Source organism: Poecilia formosa, unplaced genomic scaffold, assembly GCF_000485575.1.
Source record: "Poecilia formosa unplaced genomic scaffold, Poecilia_formosa-5.1.2 Scaffold19, whole genome shotgun sequence".
NCBI lineage: Eukaryota > Metazoa > Chordata > Actinopteri > Cyprinodontiformes > Poeciliidae > Poecilia > Poecilia formosa.
Window position 1 is genome coordinate 1,004,513 of NW_006799958.1, and position 18,330 is coordinate 1,022,842.

Here is an 18,330-nt window from a genome sequence, read left to right on the forward strand (position 1 = left end):
AACACCTAAAAAATTTATAATTGTTTAATGTAAATGAAGAGCAATCAACCTTTTTCATTGTTTTTTATAATAGTTAAGCAATTTAAAATTCAACATTCGGCTCTCTCTAAATGGATTATGACATAATAAACGTCACCTGCAGTGCTTATAGAACATATTTAGACCCCTTCATTTTCCACACGTCCACATGAGGCTGATGCTTTTTACCTGTCAAATATACATGTAAGGTTTGCCTAAAAGAATGAGACATTTCGCTTAGTGTTTTGTAGTATTTATCAGTCCCTCCAGGATTTTGATTGCTTTTTAGATCACAGATTTTTCTTTAGAAACACTTGGAAGATAATTTTTCCATATTTACAAGAGGTTTAAAGTGACTTTACATATGTCACAGAATGAAGACTTTTTGAATCATCTGGAACTTTAATTGTTGGAAATGTCAGCTCTTGTTTTTTTTTTTCCCCAGAGGGAGACTTTCACTTTTCTCATGTGTCAGGTTGAGGTCTTGGACCAATTCAATTTTTGAGGGTATATGTTCAGAAAAACATGATGAAAACATGCCTTAAGTTTGACATCAACTCTTCGTTTGGAGTTTATAAAATGATAGCAAGGTGCACCCCTAAAGTTTGCGACATTTTCCTAGATATCCATCTGTTTTTCTACCTAAAAACATGAAAAAAATAATGTCCTCAGTCCCTCCTCTCTTGTAAATGTGTTGTAAGTCAGTTAACTTTTAAAGTCTAACAAGTTTTGGCACATTTTTCTCCTTAACTTGATTGAATGGGTGTCTTTAGTAAATTGTGATGACAATCATTCACCAAATTCAATGCAAAGCATACTTTCTACTAAGCTCAGATGTTGTTAAATACACTTTCACCTTATCTGTGCCGACATATTTGCTGGAAGCTTTCCAAACAGACCTCCTAACGTCTTTTATTAAGCCAATGGGTCCCACTGATCGGTAAATGAATGGCAGTTCTAGCTATTACAATCTACGTTGCTGTGTGTGTATTCGCGCTGACACAGTGTCTACAGTGTCTAGCCTCGTCGCGATTATATTCACCATGACAACCACACAGTCCGCTCTGTGGGTTCGGCAAGGCTCACAAGGCCCTCGACAATGACTCAAAGTCTCGTAATGCATGTCTAATGGGAGAAAAGCACAGGCTTGGCTTTTTAAATGTCATCTTGAAGCTGTGTTTAGACGAAGGCCACAATGGGCTGGGTGAAGTGTGAACTTAGTCGCTGCGTACGCATGGATGTCCCTTAAATAGGCTGCTGACCACCACCGTTTTATTATACGTCCACTAATGCATTCTATTAATTACTCGTCACCTTCACCTGAAAAGGAAGTTTATGAATTTAAACCAAAATAAAAAAGTACATGACAAGGCCTCCCTCCCACTCTGTTGAAAGTTGAAATCTGGAACTGTGTGTTGGTAATTGCCACTTTGACTCATGAAATGTCTGCACTTCAGATTGGCTGAAACGGTGAGTGTTTAAGTGGGTAGAGAGGTAAGACAGGGGAGTAAAGCCAGAGTTTGCTAACTGTCACTGTGGACCTGATGGGGAGGAGGAGGAGGTGGAGGAAAGGAAAGCAGGGGAAGACAAGGCTGACTGCTCTAACACTTTTACACATATCATCATATCTGTATGATCAGTGGGGTGGAGGAATAAGGAGGGCAGGTTAAAACCCTGGAGCGGAACTGACGGCTACACCTGTCCTCTCTCCTCCTCTCTCCCTTGCCGTCTTGTTCTCTATATTGCCTGTCTCCCCCTCTTTGGTGTCCTTAGGGTTACGATTGTTTATCTCTCCCTTCCCCCATGTTCCCTCTCCGTCTCGTAGTGCCCTTTGGTCCAGTATTCCTCCTGGTGTTCCTCTTTCCCCTTCTCCTTTCCCCACATGGGTCCCTCCATCCTCGATGACTCCCCCCTGCCTCCCTGCCGCAGAGAGTCTCTCCTAATCCCTGGAAGTTTGGAACTAATGAACTAACTGCTGAGCCGCTGCCACGGAGCTTGGTCCCAAACTATACTGTACTTCACACTCGATTTCCTCTCCAGATGGCATAGTGGCGCGGCCGACACGACGGGGAGCGCCTCTCACACACCAGCAAACGCACACAAGACGGGCACAATAGAAACATGCACACGCGTCTGTACGTGCTAACGCTCGCGCGAGCGTGCACACACACAGACACACACAGACGTTTGCACATAAAAAGCAGAATTGGTAAGAATAAAATAGAGATGGAGAAAACTGCGTGCAGTTCAGTTTAGGTACATTCAGACAACAAACGGCACCCTGAACCCAGCGTCCCCCCCCTTGGGTTTTCACCCCGGGTTCGCTACATTTCCTCGGAGACGCTGAGCTATTGGGTAGATACGGCAAATTAACTTCGCTGAAGTGTGAAACGTAGCTGCTTAGTGAAGTGTCAGTGCTCCAGCAGTGGACACTCAGCAGCTTTTTAAAGCTTTTAAATCAGGAAGTGTGCTTCAATTGTGGTAATGTAGATTTTTGATCCTGTAAGTAACAAAACATGAACCAAGATATGAGGTTAACAAATGACGGCTGCAGGATTTTGTAAAATTATTGAAGCAACTTGCAAAGAAATTGAAACGGATGCCGATATTTAGAACTTAGACCTATTGCTGATATTTTAAGCTGATACTGTTTGTTTTATTTTGCAGATATGATGGTGATTATTTCTTGTCACATTTAGTCTCTGACTTGAGCTGAACGAACCAGTAGCTTCCTTTCCCTTCAGTGGTTCTATTCATGTTGTGGTGGAGTCATCTCAAGTGGCTACAGATTTGTTTTTGGTCATACTTAAGGTACTTTTTCTCAGTCAAAAAAAGTTGAGTACCTTCAAGAATTGTTTTTTTCAGTCCTAAATATTTATACATAAATTCATTCACGTAATCATCTCTTATTTTTCCCCTCATATAACAGTATTCTTATTTTGATTACATTTTCACCTCACACGCCATAAGAACATCACAGAGGGGATGAGTTAGGCCATTGCACAATACTTTAACTTATTAACCAAAATATGACTGAAAATATAAAGTTTTCCTTTCCTAATATTCAAACAATGGGCTGTATTTATGATGCCCACTGCCAGCATCGTATTACCAGTAGTGGTAAAATACCTCTAACAGCAAAGGTACTCTAATCCCAGCCATACTGTTAGATTAAGGAGCTTGTAAAAACCATCAATTAGTTTGTTTTCATTGTTTTAGCAACAACACTTAACAAAAGTGATAATTATCCATATCTAATCGGAATGACTAGCGAGAATGAACGACAGATTTGATTGTTGTCATGATTTATTACTGACACTTACAGTTCCTATAAAATAAATGCATCTTAAACTTTATTTTAACGTATGCTTTAAGTTGGCTAAAGGTGACAGAGGACCATTTGTCTTAGCTAATCTTCAAAATGGGAAAGACCTTTCTGTTCTGTAGATTATGATCTATTTATATAAAAGAGAAAAGTAAGGCTTAACTACTTTATTGCTACAATGTTACAACAATAATTTTTCAACATAAAATAAACACAGGCTAAATTTAGACTGTTTTTCTTTTTTGGGGGGTAAACGTACAAATTGTTGTAACTGTTTTCTATAGTTTTAAAACACCAAAAGAGTGATGCTGGCTCTCCTTTCATTTCAATTGTGATATTGTAGAAAGCAGAAACATTTTCAAACAGCTGAATTTCTCAAGCAAGCAGAATGTGTAGCAAACTTCAGTTAAGCCAGCTGACATGCAGGGCGCAGCAACAGGTGAAGGGGGGACTACGGTGTGGCTCTTGCTCCAGCATACCACTAAAAGAACTTTAACATATATATATATGGTATGATGGAAAATGGAAGTTTCTGGAACAATAACTGCATAAACCTTGGTATAACTTGATAATGGCCCATACTTCCAGGAAGAGTAATACTTAAAAAAGTTTAACAACTTTGAAGCATATTGTTCAATAGTAGGTTTTAATAATACAGTATGGCATAAGCTGGTAACATTTTCTTTTTTTACACACAGCTTTATTAAGCTGTGCCAATAACTGTAATCATGACAAATATACACATAAGTAAAAATCAGAGAATACTCCATCAGGCATAAATTTTCTACATTACTTGCTGAATATTCTGTGGTACTTTCCTCCTTAACCGTACTCTTGCTGGAATGACTCCTTTATCGTGGGGTAAAAGTGGGCGGGGGGTGGGGTGAAAGTGGGTAGTGGGGAGTGGAGGGAGGAGGTTAAAAGTGGTGTTTTCTGGGATTCTATATGCCCAATTGGACCATTTACCGGTGGTCTGGAGCGGGTTCTCTCATGCCTCCATTAAAAGCGGTTGAATGACAAACAGGTCATTGTTGTACGGATTACATTATTACAGTCTATTACCTTTGTCTGATTGTCAGTCAGCATGAGCTGTGCCGTATGCATGAATTGTGTCTGACACCAGAGATTTTCAACTTAACATAAATTATGCAGTCAACTGTCAATTGCTGCATGACCTCGATTCAATGCTCACTGTGCTTTTCCAAAGGACACAGAAAGCTTTGCTCCCTTCTTTAAAACCAGACTCGGTCAGGTACGGTCTTAACGGAGAGTGCTCCTGGGAAGTGATATTGCAAAGTTGGAATATGAAAGACATGTACAGTGCTTTGCAAAAGTATTCGCATCGCTTTAACTTTTTTCCCACTTTCTCAGATTACAACCATGAGCATCAGTGGCTTTACTGAGATTTTACGTTGCGGGTCAACACAAAGCAGCACATAAGTATGAAGTGGTTTTCAGTGTTGTATTTCTTTGTGTTGTGTCAGCACCCTTTGCTCTGATGCCCCTAAATAAAATACTGTTCCATTAACTACCTTCGGAAGTTGCCTAATTGGTAAGTAGTCAACCTGTGTGCAGTTTAAACTCCCTGTAAACCCAGCTGTTCTGTGAAGGCCCCAGAGGTTTTTTTTTTTTAGAGATCATTGGGGAGTAAATGACATCATGAAGACTAAGGAACACAACCGACTAGTCAGAGATGGGGAGATGATTAGATTATGAAACAACATCCCTGGCTTTGAATGTTTTGGTTAGCACCATTGAATCCAAAATCCGAAATTAGATTATCGAGCAAATGCAAACCTACCAAGATATGACTTTTAAAGCATAAATCAGTAAGGCAGCTAACCTGAACTGTAGAGATCTACAACAATGGTTCTCCAAATATGGTTTAGATCAAAATGTATTCATGTGTTAGAATGGTCAAAGGAAAGTGTAGAGCTAAATCCAGTTGGCAACATAAACAATCCATGCTGAGAGATGATACCCATCAAATTTGACTAAGAATAATCAGTTTGCAAAGACTTTACAAATATTATTCTAATGGTTAAGAAATACTTCAATAGGCTGGGCAACATAATTGCCATAGAAAATCCTGTATTGACTCAGGGACATTAAAACAATTATGTCATGCCAGACTTTGCAGATTTGTATTCGTAGTAAAAAAAAACAACAAAAAAAAACAGAGTTAAGACCCATTTATCATTTTCTTTCAACCCTACAGTTAGTACAGTGGATGGAAGTACACAACTACTTTGTTTTTGTGTATCACATCAAATCTTCCCAAAGGTGCATTGAAGTTTGTGGTTGTAACATGACAAAATTTGAAAATGTTCAGTGGGTATGGATCCTTTTCCAAGCCACTGTAGATGAATACACATTTTCCTTAAGTTTTTTTTTTTTTTTACTCCTGCCCGACACCTCACATGACCACAGAGACTTTAGAGAAACTCCCAGTTAGCCTGCCAAGATTCACAAACGGGATGCGAGCTGCTCAACCAGAAAATGGACTCCATGCTGGTCAGATCAGAAAGCCCTTCCAAACCGAGCTTTACTGTCTGTCAAAGTGTACGTGTGATTTTAGGTGTCATGTAACTACTGGAGACCTCATGGGGAGAGCACTGTGGTCGAACAAGAGGTCATGGGGCTCAGATGAGTGATGGCGAAGTTCATTTTAGCGTGTTTCTTACGAATTGCTCGTTGATTCCGCGGCAACTTTTGCAAGTCTTTCAAACGTCAGTTCAAGTGTAATGAAATAGCAGCAGCAGTAGTAAGAAAAGGAATGAAAGTTGAGGGCTGAGGCTCTCCCGAACACTTCCATTATCCTGTTACACCCTCGTGTTTTCACTGGCAGCCATAACCCACATCATTCCATGGCAGTGGGCTTCTCAGTACACTCAACACCAGGGAGCAACTTATGCCGGAGAAGGGAGGGCTACAAGAAGAAGGGAGCATCAAAGAATGAGGGTTAGCACAGATGTGGGTGAGAGAATAGTGCAAAATAAGCAAATATCTCCTGTTTTGCAAGAAGTAAGAGATACTTGCCACCCCTCCGCCCCCCATCTCCTCGCTGCATCCGAGGAACTTTGGATGCATTGTGGGATTTGGAGAAAACACTTGAGGAGAGAGTCGATGTGGTGGCGGGAGTATTTAGTAACAATATTGAAGATGCTCATTTTTCAAATTCTTTACTAATGTAATGAATTGACATGGCGCGAGGTTTTGCAACATGAGAAGCAATATTGTTTCTTGTTCAAGGTGATGTGACATTTTTCTTCTGCTGGACAGGAAACTATTACCAATGATAACTTTACAAAACTCCATTTCAGAAAATCCAAGCTAACCCTTTAAAATTACATCCACATTCCTGTCGGTACGCCCCCTGAGATTGTTATTGTTAATACTGCTTTTAGTTTTTGTGGAACAAGGTAAATTGATGCAAAGTGAGCAGAAATTAAATATTCACTTAACAAATTTCACAAGGTAGATGGGCATCTGCTTAGTCACTTCCCATTACAGATAGGACAAACTGTACTCCAAAGAGCATTAATTATACATTTTCATGCTTAACTAGCATGCTAACTGTGTGTAAAAACTGCTGCTTTCCTACCCAACCCTGTCAGTTTTTACCAACGCTGATAAGCAGGTATCACGATTTACAAATTTCTCCCACTCTCTATCCGATTACCCGTGTCTTCTTGTCTCTCCGTGACGGGATAACACATAACGCATTGTGCCTCCAACTGACAGATTGAAGGTCTGAGTCTCCTCCTGCTACATCTCAGTTATCAGCGTAGCTTGAATTAGACAGTCATCTCACTCCGGCTTTCTGGAGTGCAGCATGTCACTTGTCAGAATGCATTCACTATGACTTGAAGCCCGCTAACACGCACGTATGTATGTGCACGTGCATAGACACACACACACACTTCCTGACACGCATGCACTGACAAAAGAAAAACAAATGGTTATGCAGCAACAATTCAGGCAGGCAGTCTTCACTTGCAAGAGTCTACAGCTCATTTTAAATGGCATTGTGAGTTGCGCAGCAGGTAGCAAAATGCCGGTTCTTAAAAGGTACAAAAAAAAAAGAAAGAGTGGAAAACAACCACTTTTACTGTGAATCAAGATTTCCAACTCTCTTTACATCTAAACAAATATGTTTTTTTTCCCCACTCTTGACACATGCAATTGTGGTATAAAGGCAGATGTTCAAAAAGAGTGACTCTGGATATTGGCTTTCAGAGGCAGTAATGATCAGCCACTTCTACTGTATTGATGACATGATGAATGAGACAACTCACTGATCCATGTCAGCAGGCTGTACAACAAGGTCATTAGGATGGTATTTGGAATGGATGAATGTGCTCAAATGTGCTAAAAAGAGAGAGACGAGGTGACAACAGCTGAAATGTGGAACTACCANGCTTGAGATGTGGATCCCTGCAGCTCCTCCAAAGTTACCATGCACTTTTTGACTCTTAATAATGCTCCATGCCTGGTCTTGTAGTTTATGTGGACAATCATATATTGTTTGGTGTGAATATGCTGTTTCCGTGCTCCGATGATGGATTGAACAGAGCTTTGTAACATGCCCAGAGCTTTGGACATTGTTTGAAAACATAAACTTCTCCAACATTTTCCCTGACCGGTCTGTTGTATTCCTTAGTCTTCCTGATGTCTTTTGTTTACTAATGCTCTCCAAGGAATTTTTTACAGCCTTCACAGAACAACACAACTGTATTTATGCGACTTGTTACGGCAACCCTGGATTTTATTAAGGGGTATCAGGGTAGGGACAAATGGGATAATTACAAATACAAACCACAGTTTTGTTATTTCATTTTCATTTAATTTTCAATTCACAGTGATGCAATACATTATTTTGAGCTGTCACATGAAACTCCACTAATATATACTGAAGTTTGAGCTTCTAACATGATGAAATGCAAAAAAAAAAAAAGTTGATGCTTTGATTTTTGTTTAGGTGTGTCACATTCACAAAGGTATGCCCATGTCCCTGTGCCAGTGTGCACTTACATTTGTATATATCTGTGCTGACAGGACGAACGGCTGGCTCCCGCCTGCAGTCTGGCAGTTGTATACCCAAGCATGCTGTCATCACCATCAGTCTCCCGGCTCCTCGCTGCGCTACATCCCCCGTAGGGCAGTTCTCTACTGCCCTGGCAATGATGAACGAAAATTGAAGAAACTGGCCTTGCTGGATGTTGACTGCGCCGTTCTGGACTGTGAGGATGGCGTGGCCCTCACCAAAAAGGTACAAAAAAACAAACAAAAAAAAAACACCTATTGTGCCTCGCATAAATGAAAATCAGCTTGCTGTAAACGGGATAGCAGGGAACACACAAACACATGCTTTATTTTGTGATCTTGGCCTGATTTTAATTTCACCTCCCTCTGCCAGACAGGTGCTTGCTCTTAATCACTGAAAAGGAAAACTACCTAAGTGAGATGTTTAAAACGAGCACATTTCACCCCATTGTGGTTGCAGAAAAGCCCCGGGTGCCCCCCCCCGGCACCCCCCCATCAGCCTTTTAAAGCAAGGTGACCACGTCCCACTGGGTGAGCAGTGGGAAAGCGCCAGATGCAGCAGGTTAAAAGCATTCTCCTCCGGCCCACTCAACCTCCCCATTGGCCCGGCTGAACTGCCCATGAAATCGTGATTGGAGCGCAGGATAAAGAGGCAGCCCAGGCAAAAAAAGTTAAACAACAAAGGTTTTTAAGTCATGATAATAAAGATGATTGATATGGCTGGAGGCTGTTCCTGTAGCAGACAAAGACAATAAGCTGATGGCCTGTGTGACTAACAGGCCAGAAACTGTGACCCTGCGCTGGTGGATCTCAGAGCTTCTGTCTTTATAATGTGTTGAAGGGGGGAAACGTGGAGGAGAATGCAGCACAGAAGGCGCCATGCAGGCTAGTGGAAAAAGTCTGAGGCTGGACTCCTGCCAAAACCGCTCCGCTCCAACCTACACATTTCGCACACTATAGCCCACACTGGCCAATCACTGTATATCCGACTGGATTTGGTGGGAATTATTATATATTTTGAATAAGACATGAATGATTTTTCTGAAAAGCCTTTTTTTTTTTCTTTTTTTTTATGTCAGCGATTAGCTGGTGGGTTGCACTTGTCACCCTGACATGTGCTGTTGCAATTGAAGACAAAAATGCATTAGCAACAGGGTAGAACCATTCCTTTTAAGATGGAAAATAATGTTCCTCAGCAGGTTTACCACTCCGTCTTCCACATGCAGCCCTCTGAGTAATGCACATCAAAATACCAACACTAACTTCAGGAAAATTGCATTCTACATCAGTGGTTTTTCTACCCAATAATCCCATTACTTCCTCCTTTTCTCATTTTTAAACATCAGCACAGCACAGGGTTTTGCCACCGCATTGCTATTCGCCGTGTTAGCTTTCAGCTCGGTGTGGAATGCTTCGGAGCTACATTATGTTTTCTTTGTTGTGCTGTAATTTGCTCCATAAATAAATTTGCCTTCCCCGCTGCCTTTCTTTCAATACTTTCACGGTATTGACATCTTTTTCTTTTGTCCTGGCAGAATTAGCTGTCAATAGTTGTTGGTTTATAGCGTTTCTTCCAAAATCAGTACCTTATTTGGGGCATCATATTGGTTTTGGGTGTCAGAGATTTGAATTTCAAGACATTTATCTTTCCTAGACGGAGAATTTTTGCAGAGGATTTATAGGCAGTTAAATTGCAGCCATTCTCCAGATTTCCTTAATTTTGGTAGTCATGAAACATTTAGTTTTTAGCCATATTTAAATGTTCATGTTTTAAGGACTTTTTCATTTAACTATGTAAAAGGCAAATACCACATTTTGTGACTGGAACACCTAAAAAATTTATAATTGTTTAATGTAAATGAAGAGCAATCAACCTTTTTCATTGTTTTTTATAATAGTTAAGCAATTTAAAATTCAACATTCGGCTCTCTCTAAATGGATTATGACATAATAAACGTCACCTGCAGTGCTTATAGAACATATTTAGACCCCTTCATTTTCCACACGTCCACATGAGGCTGATGCTTTTTACCTGTCAAATATACATGTAAGGTTTGCCTAAAAGAATGAGACATTTCGCTTAGTGTTTTGTAGTATTTATCAGTCCCTCCAGGATTTTGATTGCTTTTTAGATCACAGATTTTTCTTTAGAAACACTTGGAAGATAATTTTTCCATATTTACAAGAGGTTTAAAGTGACTTTACATATGTCACAGAATGAAGACTTTTTGAATCATCTGGAACTTTAATTGTTGGAAATGTCAGCTCTTGTTTTTTTTTTTCCCCAGAGGGAGACTTTCACTTTTCTCATGTGTCAGGTTGAGGTCTTGGACCAATTCAATTTTTGAGGGTATATGTTCAGAAAAACATGATGAAAACATGCCTTAAGTTTGACATCAACTCTTCGTTTGGAGTTTATAAAATGATAGCAAGGTGCACCCCTAAAGTTTGCGACATTTTCCTAGATATCCATCTGTTTTTCTACCTAAAAACATGAAAAAAATAATGTCCTCAGTCCCTCCTCTCTTGTAAATGTGTTGTAAGTCAGTTAACTTTTAAAGTCTAACAAGTTTTGGCACATTTTTCTCCTTAACTTGATTGAATGGGTGTCTTTAGTAAATTGTGATGACAATCATTCACCAAATTCAATGCAAAGCATACTTTCTACTAAGCTCAGATGTTGTTAAATACACTTTCACCTTATCTGTGCCGACATATTTGCTGGAAGCTTTCCAAACAGACCTCCTAACGTCTTTTATTAAGCCAATGGGTCCCACTGATCGGTAAATGAATGGCAGTTCTAGCTATTACAATCTACGTTGCTGTGTGTGTATTCGCGCTGACACAGTGTCTACAGTGTCTAGCCTCGTCGCGATTATATTCACCATGACAACCACACAGTCCGCTCTGTGGGTTCGGCAAGGCTCACAAGGCCCTCGACAATGACTCAAAGTCTCGTAATGCATGTCTAATGGGAGAAAAGCACAGGCTTGGCTTTTTAAATGTCATCTTGAAGCTGTGTTTAGACGAAGGCCACAATGGGCTGGGTGAAGTGTGAACTTAGTCGCTGCGTACGCATGGATGTCCCTTAAATAGGCTGCTGACCACCACCGTTTTATTATACGTCCACTAATGCATTCTATTAATTACTCGTCACCTTCACCTGAAAAGGAAGTTTATGAATTTAAACCAAAATAAAAAAGTACATGACAAGGCCTCCCTCCCACTCTGTTGAAAGTTGAAATCTGGAACTGTGTGTTGGTAATTGCCACTTTGACTCATGAAATGTCTGCACTTCAGATTGGCTGAAACGGTGAGTGTTTAAGTGGGTAGAGAGGTAAGACAGGGGAGTAAAGCCAGAGTTTGCTAACTGTCACTGTGGACCTGATGGGGAGGAGGAGGAGGTGGAGGAAAGGAAAGCAGGGGAAGACAAGGCTGACTGCTCTAACACTTTTACACATATCATCATATCTGTATGATCAGTGGGGTGGAGGAATAAGGAGGGCAGGTTAAAACCCTGGAGCGGAACTGACGGCTACACCTGTCCTCTCTCCTCCTCTCTCCCTTGCCGTCTTGTTCTCTATATTGCCTGTCTCCCCCTCTTTGGTGTCCTTAGGGTTACGATTGTTTATCTCTCCCTTCCCCCATGTTCCCTCTCCGTCTCGTAGTGCCCTTTGGTCCAGTATTCCTCCTGGTGTTCCTCTTTCCCCTTCTCCTTTCCCCACATGGGTCCCTCCATCCTCGATGACTCCCCCCTGCCTCCCTGCCGCAGAGAGTCTCTCCTAATCCCTGGAAGTTTGGAACTAATGAACTAACTGCTGAGCCGCTGCCACGGAGCTTGGTCCCAAACTATACTGTACTTCACACTCGATTTCCTCTCCAGATGGCATAGTGGCGCGGCCGACACGACGGGGAGCGCCTCTCACACACCAGCAAACGCACACAAGACGGGCACAATAGAAACATGCACACGCGTCTGTACGTGCTAACGCTCGCGCGAGCGTGCACACACACAGACACACACAGACGTTTGCACATAAAAAGCAGAATTGGTAAGAATAAAATAGAGATGGAGAAAACTGCGTGCAGTTCAGTTTAGGTACATTCAGACAACAAACGGCACCCTGAACCCAGCGTCCCCCCCCTTGGGTTTTCACCCCGGGTTCGCTACATTTCCTCGGAGACGCTGAGCTATTGGGTAGATACGGCAAATTAACTTCGCTGAAGTGTGAAACGTAGCTGCTTAGTGAAGTGTCAGTGCTCCAGCAGTGGACACTCAGCAGCTTTTTAAAGCTTTTAAATCAGGAAGTGTGCTTCAATTGTGGTAATGTAGATTTTTGATCCTGTAAGTAACAAAACATGAACCAAGATATGAGGTTAACAAATGACGGCTGCAGGATTTTGTAAAATTATTGAAGCAACTTGCAAAGAAATTGAAACGGATGCCGATATTTAGAACTTAGACCTATTGCTGATATTTTAAGCTGATACTGTTTGTTTTATTTTGCAGATATGATGGTGATTATTTCTTGTCACATTTAGTCTCTGACTTGAGCTGAACGAACCAGTAGCTTCCTTTCCCTTCAGTGGTTCTATTCATGTTGTGGTGGAGTCATCTCAAGTGGCTACAGATTTGTTTTTGGTCATACTTAAGGTACTTTTTCTCAGTCAAAAAAAGTTGAGTACCTTCAAGAATTGTTTTTTTCAGTCCTAAATATTTATACATAAATTCATTCACGTAATCATCTCTTATTTTTCCCCTCATATAACAGTATTCTTATTTTGATTACATTTTCACCTCACACGCCATAAGAACATCACAGAGGGGATGAGTTAGGCCATTGCACAATACTTTAACTTATTAACCAAAATATGACTGAAAATATAAAGTTTTCCTTTCCTAATATTCAAACAATGGGCTGTATTTATGATGCCCACTGCCAGCATCGTATTACCAGTAGTGGTAAAATACCTCTAACAGCAAAGGTACTCTAATCCCAGCCATACTGTTAGATTAAGGAGCTTGTAAAAACCATCAATTAGTTTGTTTTCATTGTTTTAGCAACAACACTTAACAAAAGTGATAATTATCCATATCTAATCGGAATGACTAGCGAGAATGAACGACAGATTTGATTGTTGTCATGATTTATTACTGACACTTACAGTTCCTATAAAATAAATGCATCTTAAACTTTATTTTAACGTATGCTTTAAGTTGGCTAAAGGTGACAGAGGACCATTTGTCTTAGCTAATCTTCAAAATGGGAAAGACCTTTCTGTTCTGTAGATTATGATCTATTTATATAAAAGAGAAAAGTAAGGCTTAACTACTTTATTGCTACAATGTTACAACAATAATTTTTCAACATAAAATAAACACAGGCTAAATTTAGACTGTTTTTCTTTTTTGGGGGGTAAACGTACAAATTGTTGTAACTGTTTTCTATAGTTTTAAAACACCAAAAGAGTGATGCTGGCTCTCCTTTCATTTCAATTGTGATATTGTAGAAAGCAGAAACATTTTCAAACAGCTGAATTTCTCAAGCAAGCAGAATGTGTAGCAAACTTCAGTTAAGCCAGCTGACATGCAGGGCGCAGCAACAGGTGAAGGGGGGACTACGGTGTGGCTCTTGCTCCAGCATACCACTAAAAGAACTTTAACATATATATATATGGTATGATGGAAAATGGAAGTTTCTGGAACAATAACTGCATAAACCTTGGTATAACTTGATAATGGCCCATACTTCCAGGAAGAGTAATACTTAAAAAAGTTTAACAACTTTGAAGCATATTGTTCAATAGTAGGTTTTAATAATACAGTATGGCATAAGCTGGTAACATTTTCTTTTTTTACACACAGCTTTATTAAGCTGTGCCAATAACTGTAATCATGACAAATATACACATAAGTAAAAATCAGAGAATACTCCATCAGGCATAAATTTTCTACATTACTTGCTGAATATTCTGTGGTACTTTCCTCCTTAACCGTACTCTTGCTGGAATGACTCCTTTATCGTGGGGTAAAAGTGGGCGGGGGGTGGGGTGAAAGTGGGTAGTGGGGAGTGGAGGGAGGAGGTTAAAAGTGGTGTTTTCTGGGATTCTATATGCCCAATTGGACCATTTACCGGTGGTCTGGAGCGGGTTCTCTCATGCCTCCATTAAAAGCGGTTGAATGACAAACAGGTCATTGTTGTACGGATTACATTATTACAGTCTATTACCTTTGTCTGATTGTCAGTCAGCATGAGCTGTGCCGTATGCATGAATTGTGTCTGACACCAGAGATTTTCAACTTAACATAAATTATGCAGTCAACTGTCAATTGCTGCATGACCTCGATTCAATGCTCACTGTGCTTTTCCAAAGGACACAGAAAGCTTTGCTCCCTTCTTTAAAACCAGACTCGGTCAGGTACGGTCTTAACGGAGAGTGCTCCTGGGAAGTGATATTGCAAAGTTGGAATATGAAAGACATGTACAGTGCTTTGCAAAAGTATTCGCATCGCTTTAACTTTTTTCCCACTTTCTCAGATTACAACCATGAGCATCAGTGGCTTTACTGAGATTTTACGTTGCGGGTCAACACAAAGCAGCACATAAGTATGAAGTGGTTTTCAGTGTTGTATTTCTTTGTGTTGTGTCAGCACCCTTTGCTCTGATGCCCCTAAATAAAATACTGTTCCATTAACTACCTTCGGAAGTTGCCTAATTGGTAAGTAGTCAACCTGTGTGCAGTTTAAACTCCCTGTAAACCCAGCTGTTCTGTGAAGGCCCCAGAGGTTTTTTTTTTTTAGAGATCATTGGGGAGTAAATGACATCATGAAGACTAAGGAACACAACCGACTAGTCAGAGATGGGGAGATGATTAGATTATGAAACAACATCCCTGGCTTTGAATGTTTTGGTTAGCACCATTGAATCCAAAATCCGAAATTAGATTATCGAGCAAATGCAAACCTACCAAGATATGACTTTTAAAGCATAAATCAGTAAGGCAGCTAACCTGAACTGTAGAGATCTACAACAATGGTTCTCCAAATATGGTTTAGATCAAAATGTATTCATGTGTTAGAATGGTCAAAGGAAAGTGTAGAGCTAAATCCAGTTGGCAACATAAACAATCCATGCTGAGAGATGATACCCATCAAATTTGACTAAGAATAATCAGTTTGCAAAGACTTTACAAATATTATTCTAATGGTTAAGAAATACTTCAATAGGCTGGGCAACATAATTGCCATAGAAAATCCTGTATTGACTCAGGGACATTAAAACAATTATGTCATGCCAGACTTTGCAGATTTGTATTCGTAGTAAAAAAAAACAACAAAAAAAAACAGAGTTAAGACCCATTTATCATTTTCTTTCAACCCTACAGTTAGTACAGTGGATGGAAGTACACAACTACTTTGTTTTTGTGTATCACATCAAATCTTCCCAAAGGTGCATTGAAGTTTGTGGTTGTAACATGACAAAATTTGAAAATGTTCAGTGGGTATGGATCCTTTTCCAAGCCACTGTAGATGAATACACATTTTCCTTAAGTTTTTTTTTTTTTTTACTCCTGCCCGACACCTCACATGACCACAGAGACTTTAGAGAAACTCCCAGTTAGCCTGCCAAGATTCACAAACGGGATGCGAGCTGCTCAACCAGAAAATGGACTCCATGCTGGTCAGATCAGAAAGCCCTTCCAAACCGAGCTTTACTGTCTGTCAAAGTGTACGTGTGATTTTAGGTGTCATGTAACTACTGGAGACCTCATGGGGAGAGCACTGTGGTCGAACAAGAGGTCATGGGGCTCAGATGAGTGATGGCGAAGTTCATTTTAGCGTGTTTCTTACGAATTGCTCGTTGATTCCGCGGCAACTTTTGCAAGTCTTTCAAACGTCAGTTCAAGTGTAATGAAATAGCAGCAGCAGTAGTAAGAAAAGGAATGAAAGTTGAGGGCTGAGGCTCTCCCGAACACTTCCATTATCCTGTTACACCCTCGTGTTTTCACTGGCAGCCATAACCCACATCATTCCATGGCAGTGGGCTTCTCAGTACACTCAACACCAGGGAGCAACTTATGCCGGAGAAGGGAGGGCTACAAGAAGAAGGGAGCATCAAAGAATGAGGGTTAGCACAGATGTGGGTGAGAGAATAGTGCAAAATAAGCAAATATCTCCTGTTTTGCAAGAAGTAAGAGATACTTGCCACCCCTCCGCCCCCCATCTCCTCGCTGCATCCGAGGAACTTTGGATGCATTGTGGGATTTGGAGAAAACACTTGAGGAGAGAGTCGATGTGGTGGCAGGAGTATTTAGTAACAATATTGAAGATGCTCATTTTTCAAATTCTTTACTAATGTAATGAATTGACATGGCGCGAGGTTTTGCAACATGAGAAGCAATATTATTTCTTGTTCAAGGTGATGTGACATTTTTCTTCTGCTGGACAGGAAACTATTACCAATGATAACTTTACAAAACTCCATTTCAGAAAATCCAAGCTAACCCTTTAAAATTACATCCACATTCCTGTCGGTACGCCCCCTGAGATTGTTATTGTTAATACTGCTTTTAGTTTTTGTGGAACAAGGTAAATTGATGCAAAGTGAGCAGAAATTAAATATTCAATTAACAAATTTCACAAGGTAGATGGGCATCTGCTTAGTCACTTCCCATTACAGATAGGACAAACTGTACTCCAAAGAGCATTAATTATACATTTTCATGCTTAACCAGCATGATAACTGTGTGTAAAAACTGCTGCTTTCCTACCCAACCCTGTCAGTTTTTACCAACGCTGATAAGCAGGTATCACGATTTACAAATTTCTCCCACTCTCTATCCGATTACCCGTGTCTTCTTGTCTCTCCGTGACGGGATAACACATAACGCATTGTGCCTCCAACTGACAGATTGAAGGTCTGAGTCTCCTCCTGCTACATCTCAGTTATCAGCGTAGCTTGAATTAGACAGTCATCTCACTCCGGCTTTCTGGAGTGCAGCATGTCACTTGTCAGAATGCATTCACTATGACTTGAAGCCCGCTAACACGCACGTATGTATGTGCACGTGCATAGACACACACACACACTTCCTGACACGCATGCACTGACAAAAGAAAAACAAATGGTTATGCAGCAACAATTCAGGCAGGCAGTCTTCACTTGCAAGCGTCTACAGCTCATTTTAAATGGCATTGTGAGTTGCGCAGCAGGTAGCAAAATGCCGGTTCTTAAAAGGTACAAAAAAAAAAGAAAGAGTGGAAAACAACCACTTTTACTGTGAATCAAGATTTCCAACTCTCTTTACATCTAAACAAATATGTTTTTTTTCCCCACTCTTGACACATGCAATTGTGGTATAAAGGCAGATGTTCAAAAAGAGTGACTCTGGATATTGGCTTTCAGAGGCAGTAATGATCAGCCACTTCTATGTATTGATGACATGATGAATGAGACAACTCACTGATCCATGTCAGCAGGCTGTACAACAAGGTCATTAGGATGGTATTTGGAATGGATGAATGTGCTCAAATGTGCTAAAAAGAGAGAGACGAGGTGACAACAGCTGAAATGTGGAACTACCAACGTTTGGGAATATCTGGGCTGTTCTGGACAGTTACACATAACCCAGAGGTAAACATCTGAGACATATCTCAAATGTAGCTAATGTGTTTAGCTTCTTTCAAAAGAAAGTTATGTGATCTATATACAGATGCCACAACCAGAAACATCAAGTACGAATTAGATCCACTCAGATCCTGCAATCCGAGTGGAGAATGAATAGAAGTGACTTGAATCGACTGGGACATCTACATGCAGATGGACAAATTCAAAATGGGTTAAGAGGAGCGGTGACTCAAGTTTCAGACTTGCGTTAAAGTTACTCTTAAGTAGTAAAAGTCAACTTTCCGACTGGATTTAGATTTACATTCCAAAAAC

The 18,330-nt window shown here is 40.4% G+C and overlaps 1 protein-coding gene across 1 annotated transcript in view; it reads left to right on the forward strand.

Annotated features, from left to right (window-relative positions):
• The first annotated feature begins 8,345 nt into the window (after positions 1 to 8,345).
• The window catches only part of LOC103134852 (citrate lyase subunit beta-like protein, mitochondrial), a 35,191-nt gene continuing 25,206 nt past the window's right edge, over positions 8,346 to 18,330 (forward strand). Inside the window, exon 1 of the mRNA XM_016669079.1 lies at positions 8,346 to 8,615. Coding sequence (XP_016524565.1) covers positions 8,346 to 8,615 — 270 coding nt within the window. The remainder of the gene's footprint in view (positions 8,616 to 18,330) is intronic.